Source organism: Pantherophis guttatus, chromosome 2 (assembly GCF_059756535.1).
Source record: "Pantherophis guttatus breed Tessera chromosome 2, ASM5975653v1, whole genome shotgun sequence".
NCBI classification, from domain to species: Eukaryota; Metazoa; Chordata; class Lepidosauria; order Squamata; family Colubridae; genus Pantherophis; species Pantherophis guttatus.
In genome coordinates, this window is record NC_142064.1 from 235,740,852 (window position 1) to 235,763,407 (window position 22,556).

A 22,556-nucleotide genomic window follows, 5' to 3' on the forward strand; every position below is an offset into this window, starting at 1 on the left:
ACTACCGATTCTGTGGGTATGGCTTGGGGGGGGGGGGGTAAGGTAAATGGGTGGGCGTGGCCATTTTTTTTTTTACTTTTAAAAGCATTTTTTCTACAATCTCTTCGGCCGAAGAGGTTGTAAAAAATGCTTGTAAAAGCCTCTGATGATCAGGCAACTCAGCTGGATCGTCAGAGGCTTTTAAAAGCATTTTTTTCTACGTCTTCGGCTGAAGAGGTTCTAGAAAAAACACTTTTAAAAGTAAAAAAAAACAGCCTCTGATGATGGCGCAGCTCAGCTGGGCATGGGGGGGGCGCAGGGATTTTTGCTACTGGTTCTCCGAACCACCCGCGATCCGATCCGAAATGGGAGCATTTCACCCCGCCTCTGTTTCAAATTCCATTACATTAGTCATTGGGGTGTAGACTTGGACAACTGAAATTTTAAAGGGTTTGGTACAGACCCAGATGGTCATAATGTGATCATTAACTTACTAGAAGCTTTCTACTCCCTGGGCAGATGCCACTCAATTTGTTTCCCTGGTGTCATGTCCCAAGTAATAGATAGTTAATTCCTCAGACTGAAAACAGTCATTATCTATCCATCATAGCTCACCAACTCCAAGTTGGTTGATTTTCAACCTGGCCATCTCCCATTTGATAATATCTGATTTACCCTGGTTCATTCCTTGGACATTCCACATTGCTGTCCAAAGTATCTCTGTACAGCACAGATCTTTTGTTTCAACAATGGCTGCATTAGCAATTGGGATTCCTGCTTCATTTGCCCCAGGCATGCCATTAATCCCTTAACTACTCACTGCAGGTTCTTTCTCTTCCCCAATAATTTGCTAAATACCGTCTGACTTGAGTATCCAACTATGCTCATCATATCTGATTCATTTGAGTTTTTTACAAGGAAAATCACCAGTTCTTACCTCAACCCTCTTTATTTATTTGGGCTTGGGAATGGCTGGGTTAGACATTGATTATCTATGTGTGAAAAAATATAAATTGGATTTAGAACAGAAGATGTAATATAAACTATTTACAGAAGAAGAAAAAAAGGTCACTACTTCATTTAAGACTACCAGATCACATTGTTCACACACACACACACACACACACGTATGTATGTATGTATGTATGTATGTATGTATGTATGTATGTATGTATACATAAATGCATGTTTCGGTGCACACATAGAAACATCCCGCCAGATGGTACATACTCAGAGGAAACCACATAAGGGATGAGGTGAAGAGATGGAATCTCTGACACTTAGAGAATACCTTAACATGTGTCTTAGTGATATCACAAAAAATATTCTTAGAATAAAACATGCACACAATAGGAAGAATGCACGGTATCTATTCAGAATTGCTGATGCTTAACAACGGGTTGTTACTGCTCCCTGCCCTACTTGTTTACTAGCAAATCGGTAGACAATACAAATTATTCAGGAAATTTGATGTAGTGCCAAAGGAACTAATAAAGCCAAGCAACCTGGCAGCACTATGACAGTTTAGAATCAATGCTGACAAATGCAATATAATGAATGTTGGAAGGGAGATATTGAACTATCCAGGTATAAGAGTGGGTTGTTATAAATTAACCTGTAACTGCTTAGATTGGAGCCTCATTTGTGGAATGTGTTCAGTCTATAGCTGCAGTCAGAATAAAATGAACCAAGATATCAAGATAGAAAAAGATGTGTAGTAACTTGAATTGTTGTTACACAAATTGATGTTAATGCCCTTAGACATTGAATATTCTATCACAGAAGGGGAATGAGCAAAGCCAAGTGACAATTTAAAAGAATTGAGAATACTTTCAGATGAATAATAAGGATGAGAAATGGTAATTTATGGCTTGTGAAAGATATATATAAATTGGTAGAAATCTTTAAAGCAGAAAAAAAATATTTATCACATTTAATATAACCTGAAGTCAGTTAATATCTAACATCTTTAAATGGAATAATAATGCAGTAGTGGTGAGGAACTTCAACTTTGAGAACAAATTGCCCCTATAGTTCTAGGAACTATAGGAAATCTATGACCTGTCTTTCTGACAATTTGCTTTTTCAGAGATAGGGAAAGCAAAAAGAGACCAATTATTCTTGGTTTGATCCTAATTAGAGAGAGACCTTTTGGCTCTGATGCTAGAATTCATGACATGGAAGAATGGATTTAAATTACAGAAAGGCAGATTTCATTCAAATGCTACCAAAAAACTCTTTCTTGGTTCCAAGTAGAAAGTGGACAGCCAGTTGCCTTGGTCGCTTTAATTTGGACTCTTTCGCTGTACAGCAGCTTAAACATGATGACCAAAATGGCTCCTTACAGCTAATTCTTGCTATGACTCTAATCCAAAAGCTCTGTACTGTTGGGCAGAATTTTTGCCTTGGAAGCCTAGACCTTGCTAGGATATGACAAAAATGTGATGCTAGGAGGGAGGTGTTACGGTAGTGTCCCATTTTGTGTTGAATATCTATACCAGTGTCCTGTACTGTTTCACTGGTCTTCCCCATACTGAGAGGAAGCCACTTGGAGATTTGAATTCTTTAGCTCAATTCTATAGAAATAACCCTGCTAAATTTGATAGCAAGCTGGATGAAGGAAAATAAGTTGAAATTGAATCCAGACAAGATAAAAGTTTCTGTTGATAATGGGAAACTGGATTTGAGGATTGATGTTTTTGACAGGATTACATTTCCCATGAAGGAGCAGCTTTGCACTCTAGGAGAGTTGCTTCATTCTCAGATACTGCAGATGGCAGCTCTGATGAGGCACGCCTTTGATTAATTACACAGTGAGCTACTATAACTTTTTCATTCCTTTGGTGTTGATTATTGACCCTTTGATTAGATCTAATATTGATTACTGCAAGGCTTTACCATGGTGTCTTACTTGAAAACAGGTCCATGTTTCAGATGTCTTATGTTGCCTTTTTGGAAAAAAAAAATATATACTAATGCTAGTTGCTTATTTGGCACAATGTAAGGTCTTGATATTCATTTTTAAAGGGACCACCTTGTATATGACATTTATTCAAACAATGGGAGAAATTGTGGGGAGGCAAGGGGAAAAACTGAAAGGGAAATTAGACATAACCAATCAAGAAATAGAAAGAAAGTCCATTGGTAGCTTATCTTATAAATGACAATTGAGTCCAGGTGGCAGGACATCTAGAAAGAAGTATTTCATATCAGTTAAATAGACCTTGCCTTAATGAACTCAATATAAATGAGCCTTCAAATGTATCCCAAGACAAACATCAAGGACACTTTATTGTACCCTATAAAATTCTTGCTTCCTTTGTCTTGCCAAACTGTGTGGAACTTAACAAACAGACTCTTTTAAAGAAAAGAGTAATACAATTCAGGAGTAATCTCTGCAGGGGAGGGCTTTCCGATGCATTGATCATTGACTCTGGAATATACCCTCTTCATGCTTCTCCAATCTGAGCATTTAGAATATCTGTGAAGACAAGCCTCTTTGATCAAGCTCTTAACTGAAATTAAAATGATTTAAACTACATTCATTCATTCATTCAATTTCTGTAGCTGCCCATCTGGAAGCAAGTGACTAAGTGGCTATAGAATTTTTATTTTTTTTTACTTTGATAGTTCATAGTCTATTATTTCCCTCCCCAGCCCATTTTTTTAAAAAAATGTTCAGGAATCCTTCATGCCTCTCTTCATTTCATGTCATGGTCTGTGCTCATATTTTTTTCAGGAATTTATTTACCAGAGAAGGAAGAATAAAACACTTTATTTTGGTTCTGTCCTATCAGTTATGTCCATATGTTTTAAATTGTCTCATTTTCTGCAGATTGAGCAATTTGGGCAAAAAAAAAAAAAAAAAAACCCACTTCAGAACGAAAAGCATCAAACCAGGCTCTCATCCCATGTTTATAAAAAAACATCTGCATTCATATTATTGCAGATTCTAATGCCACAGTTCTAAGAACATTTATTTGAAATTAGTCCGACTGAATCCAGCGAACATTATTCCATATTCATAGGAGGGTAGCATAGGTTATATTGGAAATTTCTTATGCAGCTGGATTTTTCAACAGAGAAGAAGGAATAAGCAGCAGTGCCCAGTAAGAATTGACTTCACATTGTCTTCATGCACAAATGTGCTCAAATACCCTCTTGTCAAAAAAATAGTTATTTTTTAAAGAAGCGTTTGATTAGATTTATGCATCTTCTCAAACATACATCAACGCCTTCGATAAGAAGACAACTATAGAGAAATTGTTTCTTGAAAATACAGCCTTGAATTTTTTACCTAAATCTTCCAAAGGTATCTAACATGAATGCATTAGATTAACCTAGGATTAGCTACTAAATTAAAAGTAATGTAAATTCAGAGAGGAATAAAAGAGTTTGTTGGATGTATTCTAATTCTCTTCTTTGAAATGAATTATCTGAAGCCTGGAGTATAAAACTTCTGTTCTGGATGAAGGACTATTTCCCATCAAAGCAATACTATATAGTTTCTCATCTTTTCAGAGTTTCTTCATAGAACCCAGCTAGCGTTAATTTTTAAGCGCCTATTGCTTCAATTTTATTCTTAACTTTCTTCCTCCCTGATTTTAGTCTATGAATAAATAACCAAGAAAGAAGATCAAGTGTCAAGTAGTATTAACAAAGGTTTAAGGGCATAAGAGAAAGTTAGTTAGCTTTTTCAGATTTTATTTTAAGTTTATAGTAAGTTGACAACTGTTGGTTTATTGAATATATTGAAAATACTGTGTTGTCACCATCTGCCATATTTCAGTCTGAGCTCTGGAGTTGCAACACATGGCTGGTTCTAAGGGCTAGAGTCCCTTGCCTTTTGGCAATGTCTAATAGCATCACAGATTTTCTTTAATTAATGGATATCTACCCCCTTGCCTTTCAGTTTGATTCCCTATTAGGTTTAGCAAACAAGGTTTGCTGTAGGTTTGTTTGTTTAAATTTGCCATAGCTGCCCAACTCTTTACTCTGGGCAGTGTGCAAAAACTAAAACATCCATCAAAACAAGATAAAATGTAAGAGCACATAGTCCAGCTCACAGCCCATGTTCACAGCATTACTATAAAAAGGCACAACATGTTCTAGCCTGCTCATTTCTCCATTCAGGGCAGATGGTAAATACTGCAACAAGTTTTCTATTAGATTGATAATTGGATTCAAGCTATTGCCAAGAAAAAAGTTAACATGTCTCACACTGAGCTCACCAGAGGTGTACTTGTGTGTCCGCTTCTCCAACGGATAGTCAGAGGACTGAAGACAGTCCAGGAAAATGTTTTTCTCCCAACTGACAGGTGTGAGTTGATATAGACTTTTTTGTCTCCCTGCAATGAGTTTTTGACAATTTCAAAATAAATGTTCCATTAATATTTTTTCTGTAAACTACCCAAAGTCACCTTCTTTAAGTTAGGCAGCCATATAAAATGTTACGTTAAAATAAATAAGTAAATAAAGTCAGTTTTCAAGGAAACCATTTTATGTTAGTGCTGTAGAAATGTCTCATAAGAAGGAAAGTGGGGTGGAATAGCGAGAGATAGAGCTCTCTATATTCATTTTCCTAATGAATATAATTGTGTCCTCCCCAAAAGTTTGCCTCTCACTTTTCTATTCACCCAAATTTTTAGGGCAGCAATAAACCCCTCACGAATAAATAGAAAAATAAATAAAATATTTGTTATTCTTTGTTGGATTGTATCCTGCCTTACTGAAACAGCAGAATACCTTAAAATATGGGCAGTGTTTGCACAAAAATCTAGATCATAATCTATAATTCAGGTGTTCTAAAATACTTTCTTGACATTTCCTGGAGAGATTTGGAGAGTTGTTGAAATGTCAGGTGCCTAAAAGATAGCAAACATTTCTATCTTCAGAAAGGGAAAGAGGAAGATCTGGGAATTTCAGGTCAGCTTTTTTGACATCAATCTGTGGGAAGTTTTTACAGGAGATGATAAGCAGATTGATCGGTAAAAACATTCAATTCCCAAGAACAAGTTTTGAGAGATTAATTTTAATTCATTATTTAACTAAGAGTTTCCTTGGTATGGGGGGGGGGATTTTATATTATATCCTGATTTGACAAAGCAGTGTCACCTGTTTACCTCCTTGAGTTCTGTGTGAACTGCAGCAAAAGTTTATTCTGCAGCATGTTTAAATTTTGTTTCTCTTCCTGGTTGTCTAAAGTTAAAGAAATGAGTTATGGGGATCATCTCACTCAGTGGGCTAAATTTTAAGGAGAGGGAGGGAGGGAGGGAGAGAGGAAGGAAGGAAGGAAATCAAAACTCACAGAGCTATATACGTTCATAATCATATCTCATATTAATGTCATATACTTTGATCAAGTAATACTAAATTTTCTCAGAGTTAATTCAAGGAAATAGTGATAAAATCATATTAAATTTTAAAATGAAGAGGAAAAGGAGTGTTGATGAAAGTTAAAATGATTTTGGTTAGGCTCACTGTCTGGATAAGCGTTTGGCAGAATTAAATTGAACTTATTCTTAAATTTGTTTCATGGTTTAAAACTATAAATTGGAAAACAATATATTACCGTATTATTTAGCATTAATACCAATGGGGGATTACTTTTGCAGCTTTTTTTCTTGAGCAGTTCAATTTAACTTAATTTAGTAAGCGATTAATATATCAAAAAAGCTTAACTTGCACTTATCCTGTCTGCTAAAATGCTGGCAAATGTTAGAAAGTAATACATCCCTATTTATTATCATATCAATAGGAACTTTAGGGTTTTTTTTAATTCTCTGAGAAAAGCCTTACAAATATATACAGCTATTTTTGAGTTACTAGCTATTTGAAAATAAAACTCTTTTTTCATAACCTATATGCCCCATTTTTTTATTATTACAAGCAATTTTAATTTCATACAGCCTGTACTTTTATGATGCTTTCCATTTAAAAACAATTTGCATACCAGTATATGTGCACAAGCATTTTTAGAAAATAGGCAAAAATATTAGTACCTAAAAGTGCTTCAGGTTCCACTTTTCTCAACTGTTCTATGAATTAAAAGACCCCACAATCAACACGGCAATAATAAATAAAGTGAGCATTTTAAAGAGTAATATTCTTGCAAATGACTGTTGTCTGATACTATTTGCCAGGTAGAATGCATATGATTCTTGTAAAGATGCACAGTAGGCAATAAAACCAAGCTGGGGGCTGGACAAGGCAGGAGGGGAAGCCCTGTGTCTGCTCTATTCCCATGTAAAATCATGAGACAGCAGTTTTGTACAAGAAGAGAACAGAATTCTATATGCACACGCTACCTGCATATAGCCTTTGACCCATTCAATTATCTGTTTCCCATTCTGATTTAAAAAGTGAGGCATGGATATAGAAAAGATATGATAAGAAAAATACATTTCAAGAAAGAAAAGAAATTTCACTGCCTCTCAGACCTACATACCTATTATTTTAAATGCTAAATAAGCTCTTTTTTTGCTTCCATTTCATACATGCAGAGATGGGAAGCTCTGTTATAAATGTCTCTAGTTTGACTTACCTCTTTAGAAAAATGCAGCATTTTGCTACGCTGATTTCATTTTGCGGTCATCTTTTTGCTAAGAAAGTAAAAGATTGCAAGTGCAAATCCCATGAGAAAGTTCTGAACAGAAGTAGATTTCAAATCATTGCATGTACTAAAACATAAAAGAAACCAGTTTTATAACACTTAACATCAGAATATTTCAAAAATTGCTCCTATTTTCATTAGAACTGAAAGTCAAATATGGACACAGCTTCATGATCTACAAATGTATGTTTATATTACTGATTTTTTTAAAAAAAATTGGATATGCAGAAAACCACTCATTATGCAGGGTTACTGGCGGCCCGTAGGCCGGATGCATCCCGCACAGGCCATGCCCACCCAGCTCTGCGAATGGGAAAAATGTTACAAAATGTCATGTGACAGCAACATGACACAGCGAGTTTGACAGGTGCGCATTATTGTGACTACTTCATCAATAGTAGTGAAAATGATACTGATAAAGACTCCTCTAAGAGCTTCACATCAGCAATATTCAAGGAAACGGTTCAACCCTAAGCAGCTGATACCAAAAAGAAACTGCCCAGTAAACAGAAACAAACTTCAGCTAAGCACTATGGAAACCCATTTGGAGATATATCCACAGAGCTCAAAATCCATCAGATTATGAGCTATGCAATCATGCAGAAACATCACACGCACTTGTTACGGCCGTGCTCCGGAAAAGCCAAACTTCTGGGTTCTGACGCGCATGTGTACCCGACAATCAGCAGGGTGGTGTGCCTGCGCACACTCATTTTTGGCACTGCCGCATGTACAAAGGACAGTTGAACATCGCGCGCACATGCACGCCAGAAATCCAGAAGACAAACAGGCAAGGCCGCATGTGCCAGGTGACATGGCTTCGCGTGCCACAGGTTCACCATCATGGACCTATGCCATAAACCAATCCTAATGAGAATTACTTTGTCATTCTAGACTTTGTCATGCTATATACTGAGATTTAGGCTGCCATATACTAACCTTTACATTCCCTAATACCCAGGCTCTTACCCTTCCTTTTATATTCCTTTTAAATTTTGGGGGTTTTTTTTATACAAATACCCTTTTATATATCCTTAGCTTTTTATAATTATTATTTTTTTAGATTCTGATATATTTTCTATGCTTTTTAACTGATAGTATCACACCCTCCTCATGCTGGTTTTTGACCATAATAAAAGTTAGAATGTTGCTATTATGACTTTTACCTGCCTATTTAAAATAGGTGGAAAGCAGGTAGAGGAACAGTTTATATGTTCACTGCTGTGTTTTCAGACATGCCCTGGCAATACTTGAGTTTCATGATGCCCTTAAAAATGAAATGAGGTTTCATTTTTAAAGAACTTGAAAAACACTGCATCTAATAGAACACAGAGTTCATATAAACATAGAGCAAATGTAATAATTTCAAAAAGATTTATCTCTAACAGTTCGATTACTTGATTTAGGGTTGGCTCTTGTTCTTGATATTTAATATCTATCCTTGTGAAAGTACAAAGGTGAAGACTGCATTTGGTTTTGTTGAATGTTTGGTACTTAACTGTTATTTTAAAAGATCCTCTTGCACTATTTGGGGAATGATCCTTCAGAGTGCATACAGTACAGTATATAAATTGAATTCTGTTAGCTTGGGTATTTTCTTGAGCTTTCTTGGGTTCTCTGTAAATAGTCTGTGCTCCCTTGCAGCTGTTGATACGCTTGACAGTGTTGAAAATGCATGCTGGTTTTTCAGTCCTGTTGGAGCTTTAAGATAAAACCAAGAATGTGTATTTCCATTTTTATTTAATTTGCATTTGTATTTTCATACACATAGCAATATGTGTAGCTGTTTGTTTGTTTTTCTGCTTTGATGTTTTTAAAACACAAATGCCGGTAGGCTTTATTTTCTGGCCTTAATAGTGTCAGGCAGCAACTGAGGAGTATTTCTGGATTTACTCAACCCCATTTCTCTGGCCCTTTTCTCTGTTGGATGAATGATGGGCAGCAATAAGCATAGATTGCAAAGAAAGGCTACTTCCTGTGAACCTGGGGCAAAAAGCAAGAAAAGAAAGATTGTTCCGAGTACCCATTATTTCCTATAGCCATATCTTTCATAACACATGAGAATGCAGCCAAATTGTAATAATCCAGAATATTATAGGTTGGACCATTTTTTTCTAAGCTTATACAGTACAAGAGATAGGCCATTCTCAATTTACAAATATGATCAGTCAATATATTTGGCTTTGTTTCTATATACAGTAAAAGTGTTCAAAAACAAGGATTTTTTTAAATAAAAAGTAAAGTCCTACTGCAATTTTGTTTTGTTTATATCAGGCCAGAGAAACTATTGCTGTATTTCTTGTTTCATCCAGAAAATCTTTTATCTCCTTTACATCATTATGAAGTTTGGAAAAATGGAATATATGTAATATTAATGTAACATTTCCTTGTTTTATTTTTTATATGAGTTTCAAGGAAAAACCCTATCAATATCACTTGCATAAAAATAATTAAATAATCGCATGCACACAAGCGCACACATACATATACATTCACACGATGATCTGAGCTTTATGCCGTTATATAAAATGTAAAGTTTTCAGTCTCCATTTAGAACAATTATAGGTGGGACTATAAATATTGTGGCATAGTTAAATTAGATTAGAACTCTCTCTGTCATTTTGCATTAGCCACTCTTGCTAAATCCCTTTACAGAGCTTTTGACAGACCATTTCAAAAAATGCTTCATTTAAGGAAGAATGACTTAATAGGGGTTATTGTAGAAAAATAGATTTATTTTTCTTTCTCTTTTATATTATCAGTTGGATAATTATTGATGCCAATATTAAGCATTCATTGCAGTTTTAATCAATGTCAAAGAGTACTCACAATCCATATGTGATGCTAAAACAACGAAATTGATATTTTAATAAATAAGTCATAGCTATCATTTGACAACATGAAAATGGAGGAAGCTGCAATGTTTCCATTTTCAATATTCAGTTTAAAAGATAGCCTATTTTAATGGAGCCAGTCATTTTGAAAAAGGCTTGTTAGTAAACAATCTGTGTGCTTTTTTTTTAATCAGTCCTCAATCTTTTTGTAAAAGTAGGCTGTCTACTGTTTTGACATATTATTGTTTCTTTGCTATATGCATTTGCCTGTTTCGGTAATGATGCTTTTACTTTGTTTCTTATAATGCTTTTTTTTTTCTGGTATCAATTTGTTTCATGTCATTTTAGAAAGTAATTGTAAACATGTAGTTTTGAGCTGACATGATCCATTATTATCAATATTATTAATGCGGTTCATTTATATCTGAGTGTTTGATAATTGGTTTATTATAATTAGATGATATATATTGTTTTAATATGGTAATCCTTTTTTCTTTTGCAAAATCAATGGAGCTGTCAAGACTGTTTTTTATTGATATAGAAAAGTGGTGCATGTACTGTATATCTGTAGAAATCTCTAAAAACAATTTGAGATTATAAAACAATCTTATTTAATAACGTTTGGATATCTCCTCCTCTTTCATTATTGCTTACTCTACCAATGAAATCGTAACATGCATATGGCAACATCAGTCATGTTTCAGTTTTGTAATCTGTTTTCCAAAGTGTCCTTGAGGGCAGAGACTGATCTTGCACCAAAGCAGAGATGGGTGTCATAGATCTCTTTCTCAGAGCAAGTTTTCCTATCTTGTCAAATGTTAATTGATGTAGTTGATTAGAAATCAAATCAGGCGTTTCACTTGGAAGGAGAAGAAGCAAAGAAACAGACTTCATATAATTTGAGACATAAAACAGCTTGCATGGAATGTGAAATGTCAGTAACTAATTTTTCAGAAGAACAAAGTTGATAAACCTTGGATCCACCATGTCCATCTGTTTAACTCACCACTCATTTTCCATTATTCTGGTTTCATTCTTCAGTATTCAGTTCCCCAATCCATGCCTGGGGGAAAAATTATTGCTTCCAGATTCCTACATAAAGAGTCCTTATACACATCCACTGCCTTTTCTCTCATCAACTTTTCCCTCATCAGCCTTTTCCCTTGTCATAATAATGTTCATTTACGCTGTGCAGCACCCTACAAGAGTCCCCCTTTTTCCCGCTCCTGTGTGGGCCTCTAGCCCAGGGGTGTCAAACTCAAGGTCCGCGGGCCAGATCCGGCCTGCAGGATGCTTAAATCTGGCCCGTGGGGCCACCCTGGAAACAGCAAAGGACTGGCCCACGGTACCTCTATCAATGAAAATGGAGCTCAGGAGGGCCATGTGCTGCCATCCCAGGCTCCGTTTTCAGCCATGACAGCTTCCTGCAGCCCTCTGCCAGCAAAAATGGTGCTCGGGGGGCCCTCCCGAGCTCCATTTTTGCTGGCAGACGGTTGCAGGAGGCTGTCGCAGCCAAAAATAGAGCTTGGGAGCCGTTTTCACTAGCAGAGCGCTCGGGCCACCACAGGTGCCCCCTAACACGAGTGATGTCAAGCTGGCCACGCCCACCTCAGCCACCGAGATCAAACACAACCCTGATGTGGCCCTCAATGAAATCAAATTTGACATCCCTGCTCTATCCAATCGCTGATGAGAGTACTAGAGCAGAAAATAACTGGCAGAGTGCTCTCAACCTCAGTTTTCATTTTGCCACATTTCAGTTTTCAATGAGGAAAAGAAAATAAGCTGAGGAAGTAACAAGTCAGTCCTCATTCAATGAGGAAAAGTAGAGTGCCTTGGGTTCTGCAGGTAAGGGGGAGATCCCAAGAGTGGAAAAACCAGGAATTCTCAAGTTTCTGAAGCTGCTCCAGAAGAAGTGAAATTTGTACTATAACATTTCCTCTGGAGCAGAATCTAATTAATTTTTTAAAAATAATCAGCAAGGCTTTTAATGATGGCTGAAAGTGTAGAAAGACACCCGATACATGTATCCCTTATTTCAGTTACCATTTTAAACTACAAGCTGCAATTATACAATGAAGAGCAGTCTATTAATGAGCCGGCAGAGACCAAATAAAGGTTTGAAGAATTTTCTAATTCTAAAGTTGTAAAAATGTAACGTGATTGCAGAATGTACTAATGATATTTGTCCACTACTTTTGGTATGTTGCTTTCATATGAATCATCATGATAAGATATGAATGGTGAAGTAGCAGGCTGGTTCAGCTATTCTTCTGGCATGGAAAAAGGACCACGGCACATGAGAAGTGCAACCTTTATTCTTCAGACAATTCCTGATTTCATATTTTTAATAATGCTTATGCTGTCTCATTCTTAATTGTGCTTATAGTGCATGCAAACGATCAAAGGAACAGCTTGTAAAATATGGGAAGGGTAGTTACATATTAAGATTAGGGTTGATTCTCCAAGACACCTCTCTGGTTCTGCTTCTTGCAGGCACGGTGCAGCTGCAACTACTCTGAAGTTCAGGACAGCTACTTCGAGTCTTGTATGAATCTGTTTCTGTTTAAGTTAATTTCAGCTGCACCGTACCGTAGACAGTCCTTGTTAAAACACTCCAAACAAGGAGGGAAAGGACCCAATGTGATCATTTGTACCTTTGCCCTTCTCACAGCTTGAGAAAAGATTGCAAATGAAAAAAAAAATCTTATTGGTTTCTTTGGCGGAAGAACATACATTCTAATCATGTTGGGGAAGCTATAATCTTCCATTCCATATTGCTTTCTGGAAAGGGCATCACCCATAATAAAATAGGTAGTTGCATATTTTCAGAAGGTCTGCTTTCATTCACACTGAAGTGTGGAAATTTAGAGGGGACTTCCCAAACAAATACCTTACTAGGTAATGAATATAGTACGGAACATACTCTGTCATCTCAGGTACAGAGATATATTAGAATTGTTAGAACTATTTGTAATATTTTAATTGTTTAAACTCTTAAATTGTAGACACACACACATCTCCCAACATATAACATTTTTCTACATCTTTTATTTTTAGAATATCATTCTTAAAAGATGGAAGCTTCCAAATAGCTAATGTGAGTAAATCAGATGCTGGAAGTTATACCTGCCTGGCAGAAAACAAGTTTGGAAAAGCTAGTAGCTCAACTACTTTATTAGTAACAGGTAATTAGATAGCTAATAGTATTTTATTTGAAAATTATATGAATTGAGTAATGTGTGAAAGAGATATTTCGATTTTGAATTTTCATCTTATGTTAGGATAACATCATAATTCAAATGAAATACGTAATTTGAGATCTTTTTAAATTGCTATGTGAATGCCACTCTACAATTTTTCAGAGGTTCAGAACTGCATGGAATAGCCATTAAGCTTCTGGAAACATCTATTAAAAGCAGGAAGGCATGAGAGGTTAAGATATGCCATCAAATGTTAATATTCTGAGAGGTAGTCATGGATCTCCCCTCCAGAATCTGAAGAAATGGAAAAAACAGGGAATGATCTTTTATTTATAGCCATGGAATGTTCCAGTAAATGTACAAAAGACAGGATTTTCTTGATCTATCAGTCAACAGAGAATAGTAGTCAATAACATAGCAATTTTGGCAAAGAGAAGATGTTGTACACAATTAGAAAATATAGTGCAGCAGGAGAGAACAAGTAAAATCATTCACAGAACCTTTTTGGTTTACTGAAGAAAATGAAATATAAATTTGTCTACAAATAAAAGAGGAAACCTGCTACAACAATATCAAAATGGTGGACACAGACACACAAAGCCCCAACTTTAAAAAAAAAATGTATAGTACACTTCCCCAACCTTTCCCGCTTTGTGAACCAGCGGGATGGGTGTGAGGGGATGGTTCCACACAAGCGACGGCAAACATGCATACGTAGCTCCTGCAAGTGGGGGATGCATGCACGCACTTGCTCACGACTTCCGTGGCCTGGCCTCGTTTCAAATGGCTCAAGTGCTGGTAGTGGGCTGCACTCCGGGGTTTGGGGACCTCTGATGTATAGTACATCACATGTAGAAAATTGATTTCCCAATTATACCCACCATTTTGAATCAATGTTTCTCATTATAAATACCTGTGAAAAAAAATTACTTGTAACTTCATTCTTTTTGAAAAGCCAGTTTATGTAATTTGCATATTAAAATAATAGATCAATAATGTTTTTTTTAATGACTTAGAGTTGTTTTAGTCCACTTCTACACTAATGAGCAACCTGTAGCTTGCAAGTTTCATGTACTATCAACATCCTTTTTGTGATGCCTGTAGGAGGCCTAGAGGGGCCAGGAACAATTTTTACACAATAAAATTATTCTCAGCTCCCTACTGCTTGACCATTTTCCCCATGGAGTTTGAGAGACAACATGAAGTAGACTCAGTTTTGCTTCTTACACCTCATATTAACCTTCCTCCCTCAAAAAGAAAAAAAAAATACAAAAAGGAGGAAGAATATTATATCCTCCTTACATCCAAGTGGCAAACAAATGCCATAATAATCATATTGCATTATTTATCATATTGTAGGAGAACGTGATGTTCAGTGCCTAAGACGCTGAGCTTGTCAGCCGAAAGGTCGGCAGGTCAGTGGTTCAAATCCCTAGTGCTGCGTAACAGGGTGAGCTCCCGTTACTTGTCCCAGCTTCTGCCAACCTAGCAGTTTGAAAGCACGTAAAAAATGCAAGTAGAAAAATAGGGACCACCTTTGGTGGGAAAGTAACAGCGTTCCGTGCACCTTTGGTGTTTAGTCATGCCAGCCACATGACTACAGAGACGTCTTCGGACAGTGCTGGCTCTTCAGCTTCGAAACAGAGATGAGCACCACCCTTAGAGTCAGGAACGACTAGCACATATGTGCAAGGGGAACCTTTACTTTTACACTAGAACTATGAGGATTGGATTTGTCTATCGGGTTAAGCATTTCTGAGTAAGCCACATAGGTGTTCACACTTTGTGGTAACCAAAAAACACATTTTTACAAATTATGATTGCTTCAGTAACAGCGTTATGTAACAAAACAAACCACCCAGTAGCATACATACAAAAAGACCTACTGAATCTTTCTACGTGATTTTCTCTAAAGGATTACTGGACACAAGTTATCAAACTGTATCTAGTTTGTCTTTTTAAAAAAATCTGAAAAATTTGAAATTCAGTTTTTGCAAATATTGCATGATTACAACATTATTAAATTATTTTTGTTGTTAATATTCCTGGAGTATAGATGGAGTTTGGAAAATCCAAGAGATAGCTTTGAGTTGACACAGTTTCTTCAGTGTACTCTTAATGGAATAGAATATTGTTTTAAAAAAGCATCATGAATGTAACACATTAGCATAAGGAGCTAGAATGTGTATGTTCTTTTTATGTTCTTTTCAGATCCAACCCGGATAATATTAGCACCATCAAATATGGATGTGACTGTAGGAGAAAGTATAATTTTACCCTGCCAAGTTCAGCATGACCCACTCCTGGATATAAGTTTCACATGGTATTTTAATAGTGCATTGACTGACTTCAGAAAAGATGCATCCCATTTTGAGAGAGTAGGTGGGGTAAGTTATAATGTAATTGTGTAAATTTGCTTTATTAGACCTGGAATCGTAGAAAACCAAAATAATAATAATAATAATAATAATAATAATAATAATAATAATAATAATACCCCAATTATATTCCTCTTTAAATTGTATTCTGTTGCCTGTAGAAATAGCAATAGCATTCTCTAAGTGATTTACAGAATCAGTATATTGCCACCAACAATTTGAATACTCATTTTACCTACCTTGGAAGGATGGAATGCTGAGTCAATCTCAAGCCCATCAAGATCGAACTCCAGACTGTGGACAGAGTTTGTCTGCAATACTGCTTTCTAACCACATTGCCACCAGGCCTCCTTTAACTAGCATTAAGATTATAGTTTTGCGGTTAAATAAATTATGATAGTATGGAACTTATTTAATAGAGGCATTCCTTGACTTATCACCACATTTGAGCCCAAATTTTCTGTTGCTAAGCAAGACAGTTGTTGAGTTTTGCCCCAGTTTATGGCCTTTAGCGCCACAGTTGTTAAGTGTATCACTGCAGTTGTTAAATTAGTAAAGCGTTTGTTAAGTGAATCCTGCTTCCCATTGACTTTGCTTGTCAGAAAGTTGCAAAGGTAATCATATGACCCTACACCTTACAACTACCCTGTTTCCCCCAAAATAAGACATCCCCTAATAATAAGCCCAATCAGGCTTTTGAGTGCATGGCAATACAGCCAAGCACTTATTTCAGAGTTCAAAAAGAATATAAGACAGGGTCTTATTTTCAGGAAAGCACGGTATTATAAATATAAACCAATTGCTAACTATCTAAATTTTAATCACATGATCATGGGGATACTGCAAGAGGCATAAGTGTGAAAAACGGTCATAAGTCACTTTTTCAGTGCCATTTTAACTTTCAACAGTCACTAAACAAATGGTTATACTCTGTATTCTGGATAGTTTGACAGGGGTCCTTGAAGTTTTGCTCAATATGGTTACATTTTCGTTACAGCTTTCCAGAGTGCTGTGCACATTGCCAATGATGTTCGATTTTCAAATAGGGAAACATTTTTTATTTCCATAACTCCATTAGTTCTTTAGCTATGGCTTCTTGCTCCTTTGTTTCAACTTAAAGTAGTTTTTATTTCCATTAAGTTTTTTAAAATTACCTTGTGAGTTTTCAAAATTTGCTGCTTTTAAGTATTACTATTATTTATTGTTTGTTTAGATGTTTGTTAATTTTGGATGGTAAAAGTCTTAGAAATGATGGGTTACTAATCATCTGCTAATTTCCATAGGGTCCAACAGTATAAACTCAGATTATGCTAGGTAACTACCAAGATTCCCTGAATTATTAACATTGCAATTATGATTTGAGAAAGTCTGATATCAGCTGAAATTGTGCAGATGTCAGTAGTATAATGCTGTTGCTTGTTTAATTCCACCCAGCCTGTTGACAATTTGTGTTCTATGGGTCAGCAAACTGCTCAACAGGAAAGGTGACCTTCCTGTCACTGTAAACTATCCACAGTAGCACAGATATAATTTTGCTAGCTGAAACTAAATAAAATCTCTTCCGCTGCCAAAACTACACGAAACATTGACAGATTCAGAGCTTTCTTTCTCTGTTTTCATAGCATCCAAGATTGATTTACATGGATTGTACTGATTTTAGTGATATGATGAATTTGTCATCTGTTGACAAATGCTGACAGAATTATTAGCATAGATGGCCCAAACCGAAAAATATCCACCATCTTAAGAAACCCCAAAGACAAAATTGGGTTAGAAAATCAAGGAGTATATGAAATCCCATGCAACGCCTGCCCCACCACATACATCGGACAAACCAACAGAAGAATAAGTGCACGCATTGAAGAACACAAGAACTCAGTCAGAAAAGAGGAACCAACTTCTTCCCTGGTCCAACACCTTAAAACCACAGGACATGAAATTGACTTTAAAAAGACCAGAACTATTGCCAAAACTGAACACTTTAACAACAGAATAATCAGAGAAGCCATTGAGATAGAAAAACGCCCACACAGCATGAATAAATGAGATACCTCCCACCTACCAGCCATTTGGAAACTCGCCCTTATTGACAAACGAGTCCCTAACACAAAGAATGACACCAGACCCACACTCACGAAAACCACACAGGATGTCACCACCACACATCCACACAAAAAGCAAATCCAAACCCACACCAATGAGGCACGACCACAAACCAGAAGCCAGACCACAGCTGCATCATTAGCCACTTTAAACCTCTCCAATCCATACATGAAGCAAACTGACCCCACCATGAAGATGTGGCATGATCACGAACGCGAAGCCAAACAACAGCAACGCAGCTCACCAGCTCAAATCCCCCTGCAACTCAGACTAACCCAAGCACAATCAAGCCCCCACCTAAACAAAACACACCCCCATCCAATCAGAGCCCAGCTAACCCCCCATCCAATCAGAGCACAGCCAACCCCCAACCAATCAGAACACACTTCCACCCAATCAGAACACAGCCAAGCTCCCACCCAATCAGTTCACACACCCACTGGCAGTTAAAAGGAAGAAACAGCTGCAATCACACATTGCTCCTAGAAGCCCAAAGCCGAAAACACCATCCTGAAGATGACAAATGAGACTTCGTCAAAACGTCACCAAGACACTTCCAATTTTACGCGGGAGAAAACCCGAATAACCAAAGACATATATATATATATATCTTTGGTTATTCGGGTTTTCTCCCGCATAAAATTGGAAGTGTCTTGGCGACATTTCGACGAAGTCTCAATAGAATATATATATTCTATTTGCATCAGGCTTTTATTTAAAGTAAAATTATTCTCTTTGACGGTCCCACTACCTAGTTTATATTTTGAATATTTAGAACAAGATTAATTTTACTGAATAGGTCACTGAAAGGGATAATAAATATAGGAGATATATTCACCCCATATTTATACATACACAGAGTGTTTTCTGTCTTGTGGCTTTTTTTACACTGCCATTTCTTACTTAATGTGAGAATTTATATGCTTTGATTCCAAACGCCTCAGTTTTTTTATATAGTAAAAAAGAATGTGGTCTTCATTTATTTCTTTGCTTACTTCTGTAAAGGAATAGCCAATCATATCCATTCAGTTATGAAAAACAAATGCAAAGTCAACAGATTGGCTGAAGATATTTTGTATTGAAGATATAATTTAAAGTTTAAAACATTCAAACTGAATAATGTATGTTTCCTGGCCATAAACAGTATGAATATATGAAGTAAATTAAACTGGACATAAGAAAGTAAGATTAAGATTCATTCTAGTGTCTGTTTTAAAAATACAACAGAACATGAAATATGATTGCAAACTGGAAAATACTTCCCTAAAATGAAGTCAATAACAATCTGGGAAAACATTATCATGGACATTAAGAAATGAGGAAAATGGTGTCACTTATATTCAATCCCTAGTACCATGATGGCAAACATATGGCACGCATGCTGGAATTGGCACACAGAGCCATCTCTCCGGGCACACGAGCCGTTGCCTGTTGTCTTCCAGGTTCCAGCGTGCTGGACAGCTGGTCTTCACGCACACGTAAACACCGGAAACCAGAAGGGCAGCCACCTGCTGGAAACCAGAACATTATCTTCCCAGCAAGTGCATGCCCACCAAGTGGCTGCTCTTCTGGTTTCCGCCGTACACATGCATGCCAGAAACTGGAAGACTAGATGGCTGGCGCTCATGCGCACCCCAAAAACCAGAATATCAGTTCCCCAGCGCACACATGTGCTCCAGGCAGCTGCTCTTTCAGTTTCCGATGGACATGCATGCTCCCGTTGCAGCACTCGGTGCCGAAAATGTTCGCCAACACTGCCCTATTACATGAGCAAGATGTTAAGGAGTCTTAATTTGAAAACACAAGTACAGACAGTCCTCGACTTATGACCATTCATTTAACATTCATTCCTAATTTGAATTTGTCCAGTTCAATATTACCTACATCTGTGTTACAATTTGAGTGTACCATTTATTTACCCCAGTAGTATCCATTTTCAAAAAGCAAAATTTGATTTCTTCCAAAAATTACTAGTAAACTACATGCACAAATATAATTGCATTTTAGATGTTAATTGCTTGAGGCAATACTTCCAGACAATACCATTTTCTTTCAGGTTACAGTTATGGATTATGTGGTAGCATGAAGTACCCCAACGCTTGGCATGGAAATCAGAAAAAAAAGTAGAGGCAATTGTTATTTTAGTTATGATTCTCATGGTTCCATGAGATTGGAACCAATTTTTTTAAATTAATTTGCTTTCCCAGAGTACACCTGAAATTCTAAAAAATTAATATATTCATTAATCAGCAAGGGATTAAAATGTGATCAGATAATTCCTACTTTTAAAATATGTAGATATACCAATCTTAATAACGCTAACATTAATTTTGTTTTAAAACTCAATAGTTTAATGCCAAATGATACTACAGTACATATTCAAGATTAAATCCTGGAGCTATGATAGTGATTGACCCTATTTTCTCCTTGCAGAAAATCCTAAATTCAATTCCTGATATCTCCAGTTTAAATTAATCTTAGGTGCTAAAATGCAGAGCACTAACATGAATGATAAAAGTACCAGAAACTTCTAATAAAATTAAAGCTCTTAGAAAAGGGGTGACATTTAGCCTCTGTTATGACAATAGTCAATTATCATCACAATATAATAATAACAATCAGGTGGCAGACCAAAGATTAAATTGTTGAAAACAAATGAAGAAGCATTTCCTGAGGTGACAAAGGAGTATTTCCTCATAATCGAAATCTATTTTCATTAACTAGGAGCTAAATCTGGTCAAGGCAAATCATAGATGTTGGAGTATCTTTTTTCTCCTTAGACCTTTGACAGATTGATCAATAGCTTTAATGATCCTTAGAACAATAAAGGTGGGTTTATGGTTAGTCAGTTTGCTGATAAGTTCAGAAGGGAAGAACTGAAATAAAATATTATCTGCACTGGGAATCCAAACACTCAGAAGAAGGCAGTAGGAAACCGTTTCTGTATTGTTATCAAGAAAACATTATGGGCATAGCTGAAATAGTTAAACAAGTTTGGAGGCCAAATGTTGCTGCTCAGGTCAGAAGTTATTGCAGTCAATAATGATGCCAATATTGAAATGGGGGTTAGTGAAGGAAAGGAAGGGTGAGGGAGAAACTGAAGCTGATAAAGCAGAAATGAAATGAACAGGAATGAGATGCATTAAATCAGATTGTTACTATTAAGAATATGAGACCTTGTTAAGGTATGACAGACATAAAATTGACATTGCTAAGTAAGTTTTTGTCCATAGCTCATAAGTAACAGAATCATGCCTACTAAAATTGGAGGCTAATTCATTTAGAATCAGTGTTATACAATTGTATGCTATTATTATAGATGTAGTGGTTAAAGGCTGAATAATTCTGTGACAGATTGCAGGAGATAATCTAGAAATGTAATACATCCACCACTCACTGTTAATTGCTTATTACAATAAAAAGTTGGAGAAAGATTAATTTCTAATTATAGGACCATTTCAATCATATAAATATAACGACGGGAGTATAATAGTCTGGACATTTCCAGGAGATATCAAACCTGGAAATAAGGAGCAATTCCCTGCCAGTGAGAACAGTTAGTCAATGGAACAGCTTGTCTCCTGAAGTCATGGCTACTCTATCATTGGAGCTTTTATGAAAATACTAGACAACCATTTATGAAGGATGGTATAAGGACTCCTGCCTTGAGCAGGAGTTGGACTAGAAGACCTCCAAGATTTCTTCAGATCTATGATTCTGGGATTCTATCATATACAATTTAATCATAAGATCATAACAAAGAATAGATTTAGTACATTTAACTTGAGTGAAAGAGATCTGAGAAACAATGGGAAGAAATGAGAGATAAAAAAAACAAGGTAAGAAAAAAATCCCAAAATTTGAAAGAAAAAAAAAGATCCAAGTCAGGTTATTTTGAAATAACCTGTCATGATATCCAGGGGAAGTCAAGACGAAAGCCTTATACGTCATAAAAAAAGTAAAACAGCCAAACATAGATGTGGTGAGAACCTAGAATAAAATCTTATACAGACTTTATAGATCATGCAAAAATAAAGTATGAATGGTAATTAGAGATAGAAAATAAAAATGCAACTCATGTAGTTAGCATCTTTTTACTTATCTTGGCTTGCCTCTTTTTTTTTTTTTTTTTAGTTGTTTTGCTTTGATGCAGTTGCCTCAAAGCAAAATAGAAATTGAAGGTACTTGCATTCCTCTCCGTGACTGTCCTATGTTTTTTTGTGTGTGTTTTTAGAATTGGATACATCCTTTCTCTTTTCTTTCTTTTATTACTGATTCAGTGGAGAAAGGTTTTTTGATTGGTTTTAGTTTCAGTGCTTTAGTCTTCTTTCTGCAGATGTTAGTCATTTTGCTGGTATAACACCTTGGTGATTATACCCGTCTTCCATTCCCTATACATATCCCCTTTTGTTCTTAATTCAATTGAAAGTTCCCAGAACATCCACAG

At 36.3% G+C, this 22,556-nt stretch overlaps 1 protein-coding gene across 2 annotated transcripts in view; it reads left to right on the forward strand.

The window, feature by feature from the left end:
• The window catches only part of CNTN3 (contactin 3), a 174,800-nt gene that overhangs the window by 130,035 nt on the left and 22,209 nt on the right, over window positions 1-22,556 (forward strand). For both annotated transcript variants that reach the window (XM_034440553.3, XM_034440555.3), the window contains exons 10-11: window positions 13,486-13,613; window positions 15,840-16,015. In XM_034440553.3, the coding sequence (XP_034296444.2) occupies window positions 13,486-13,613; window positions 15,840-16,015 (304 nt within the window). The remainder of the gene's footprint in view (window positions 1-13,485; window positions 13,614-15,839; window positions 16,016-22,556) is intronic.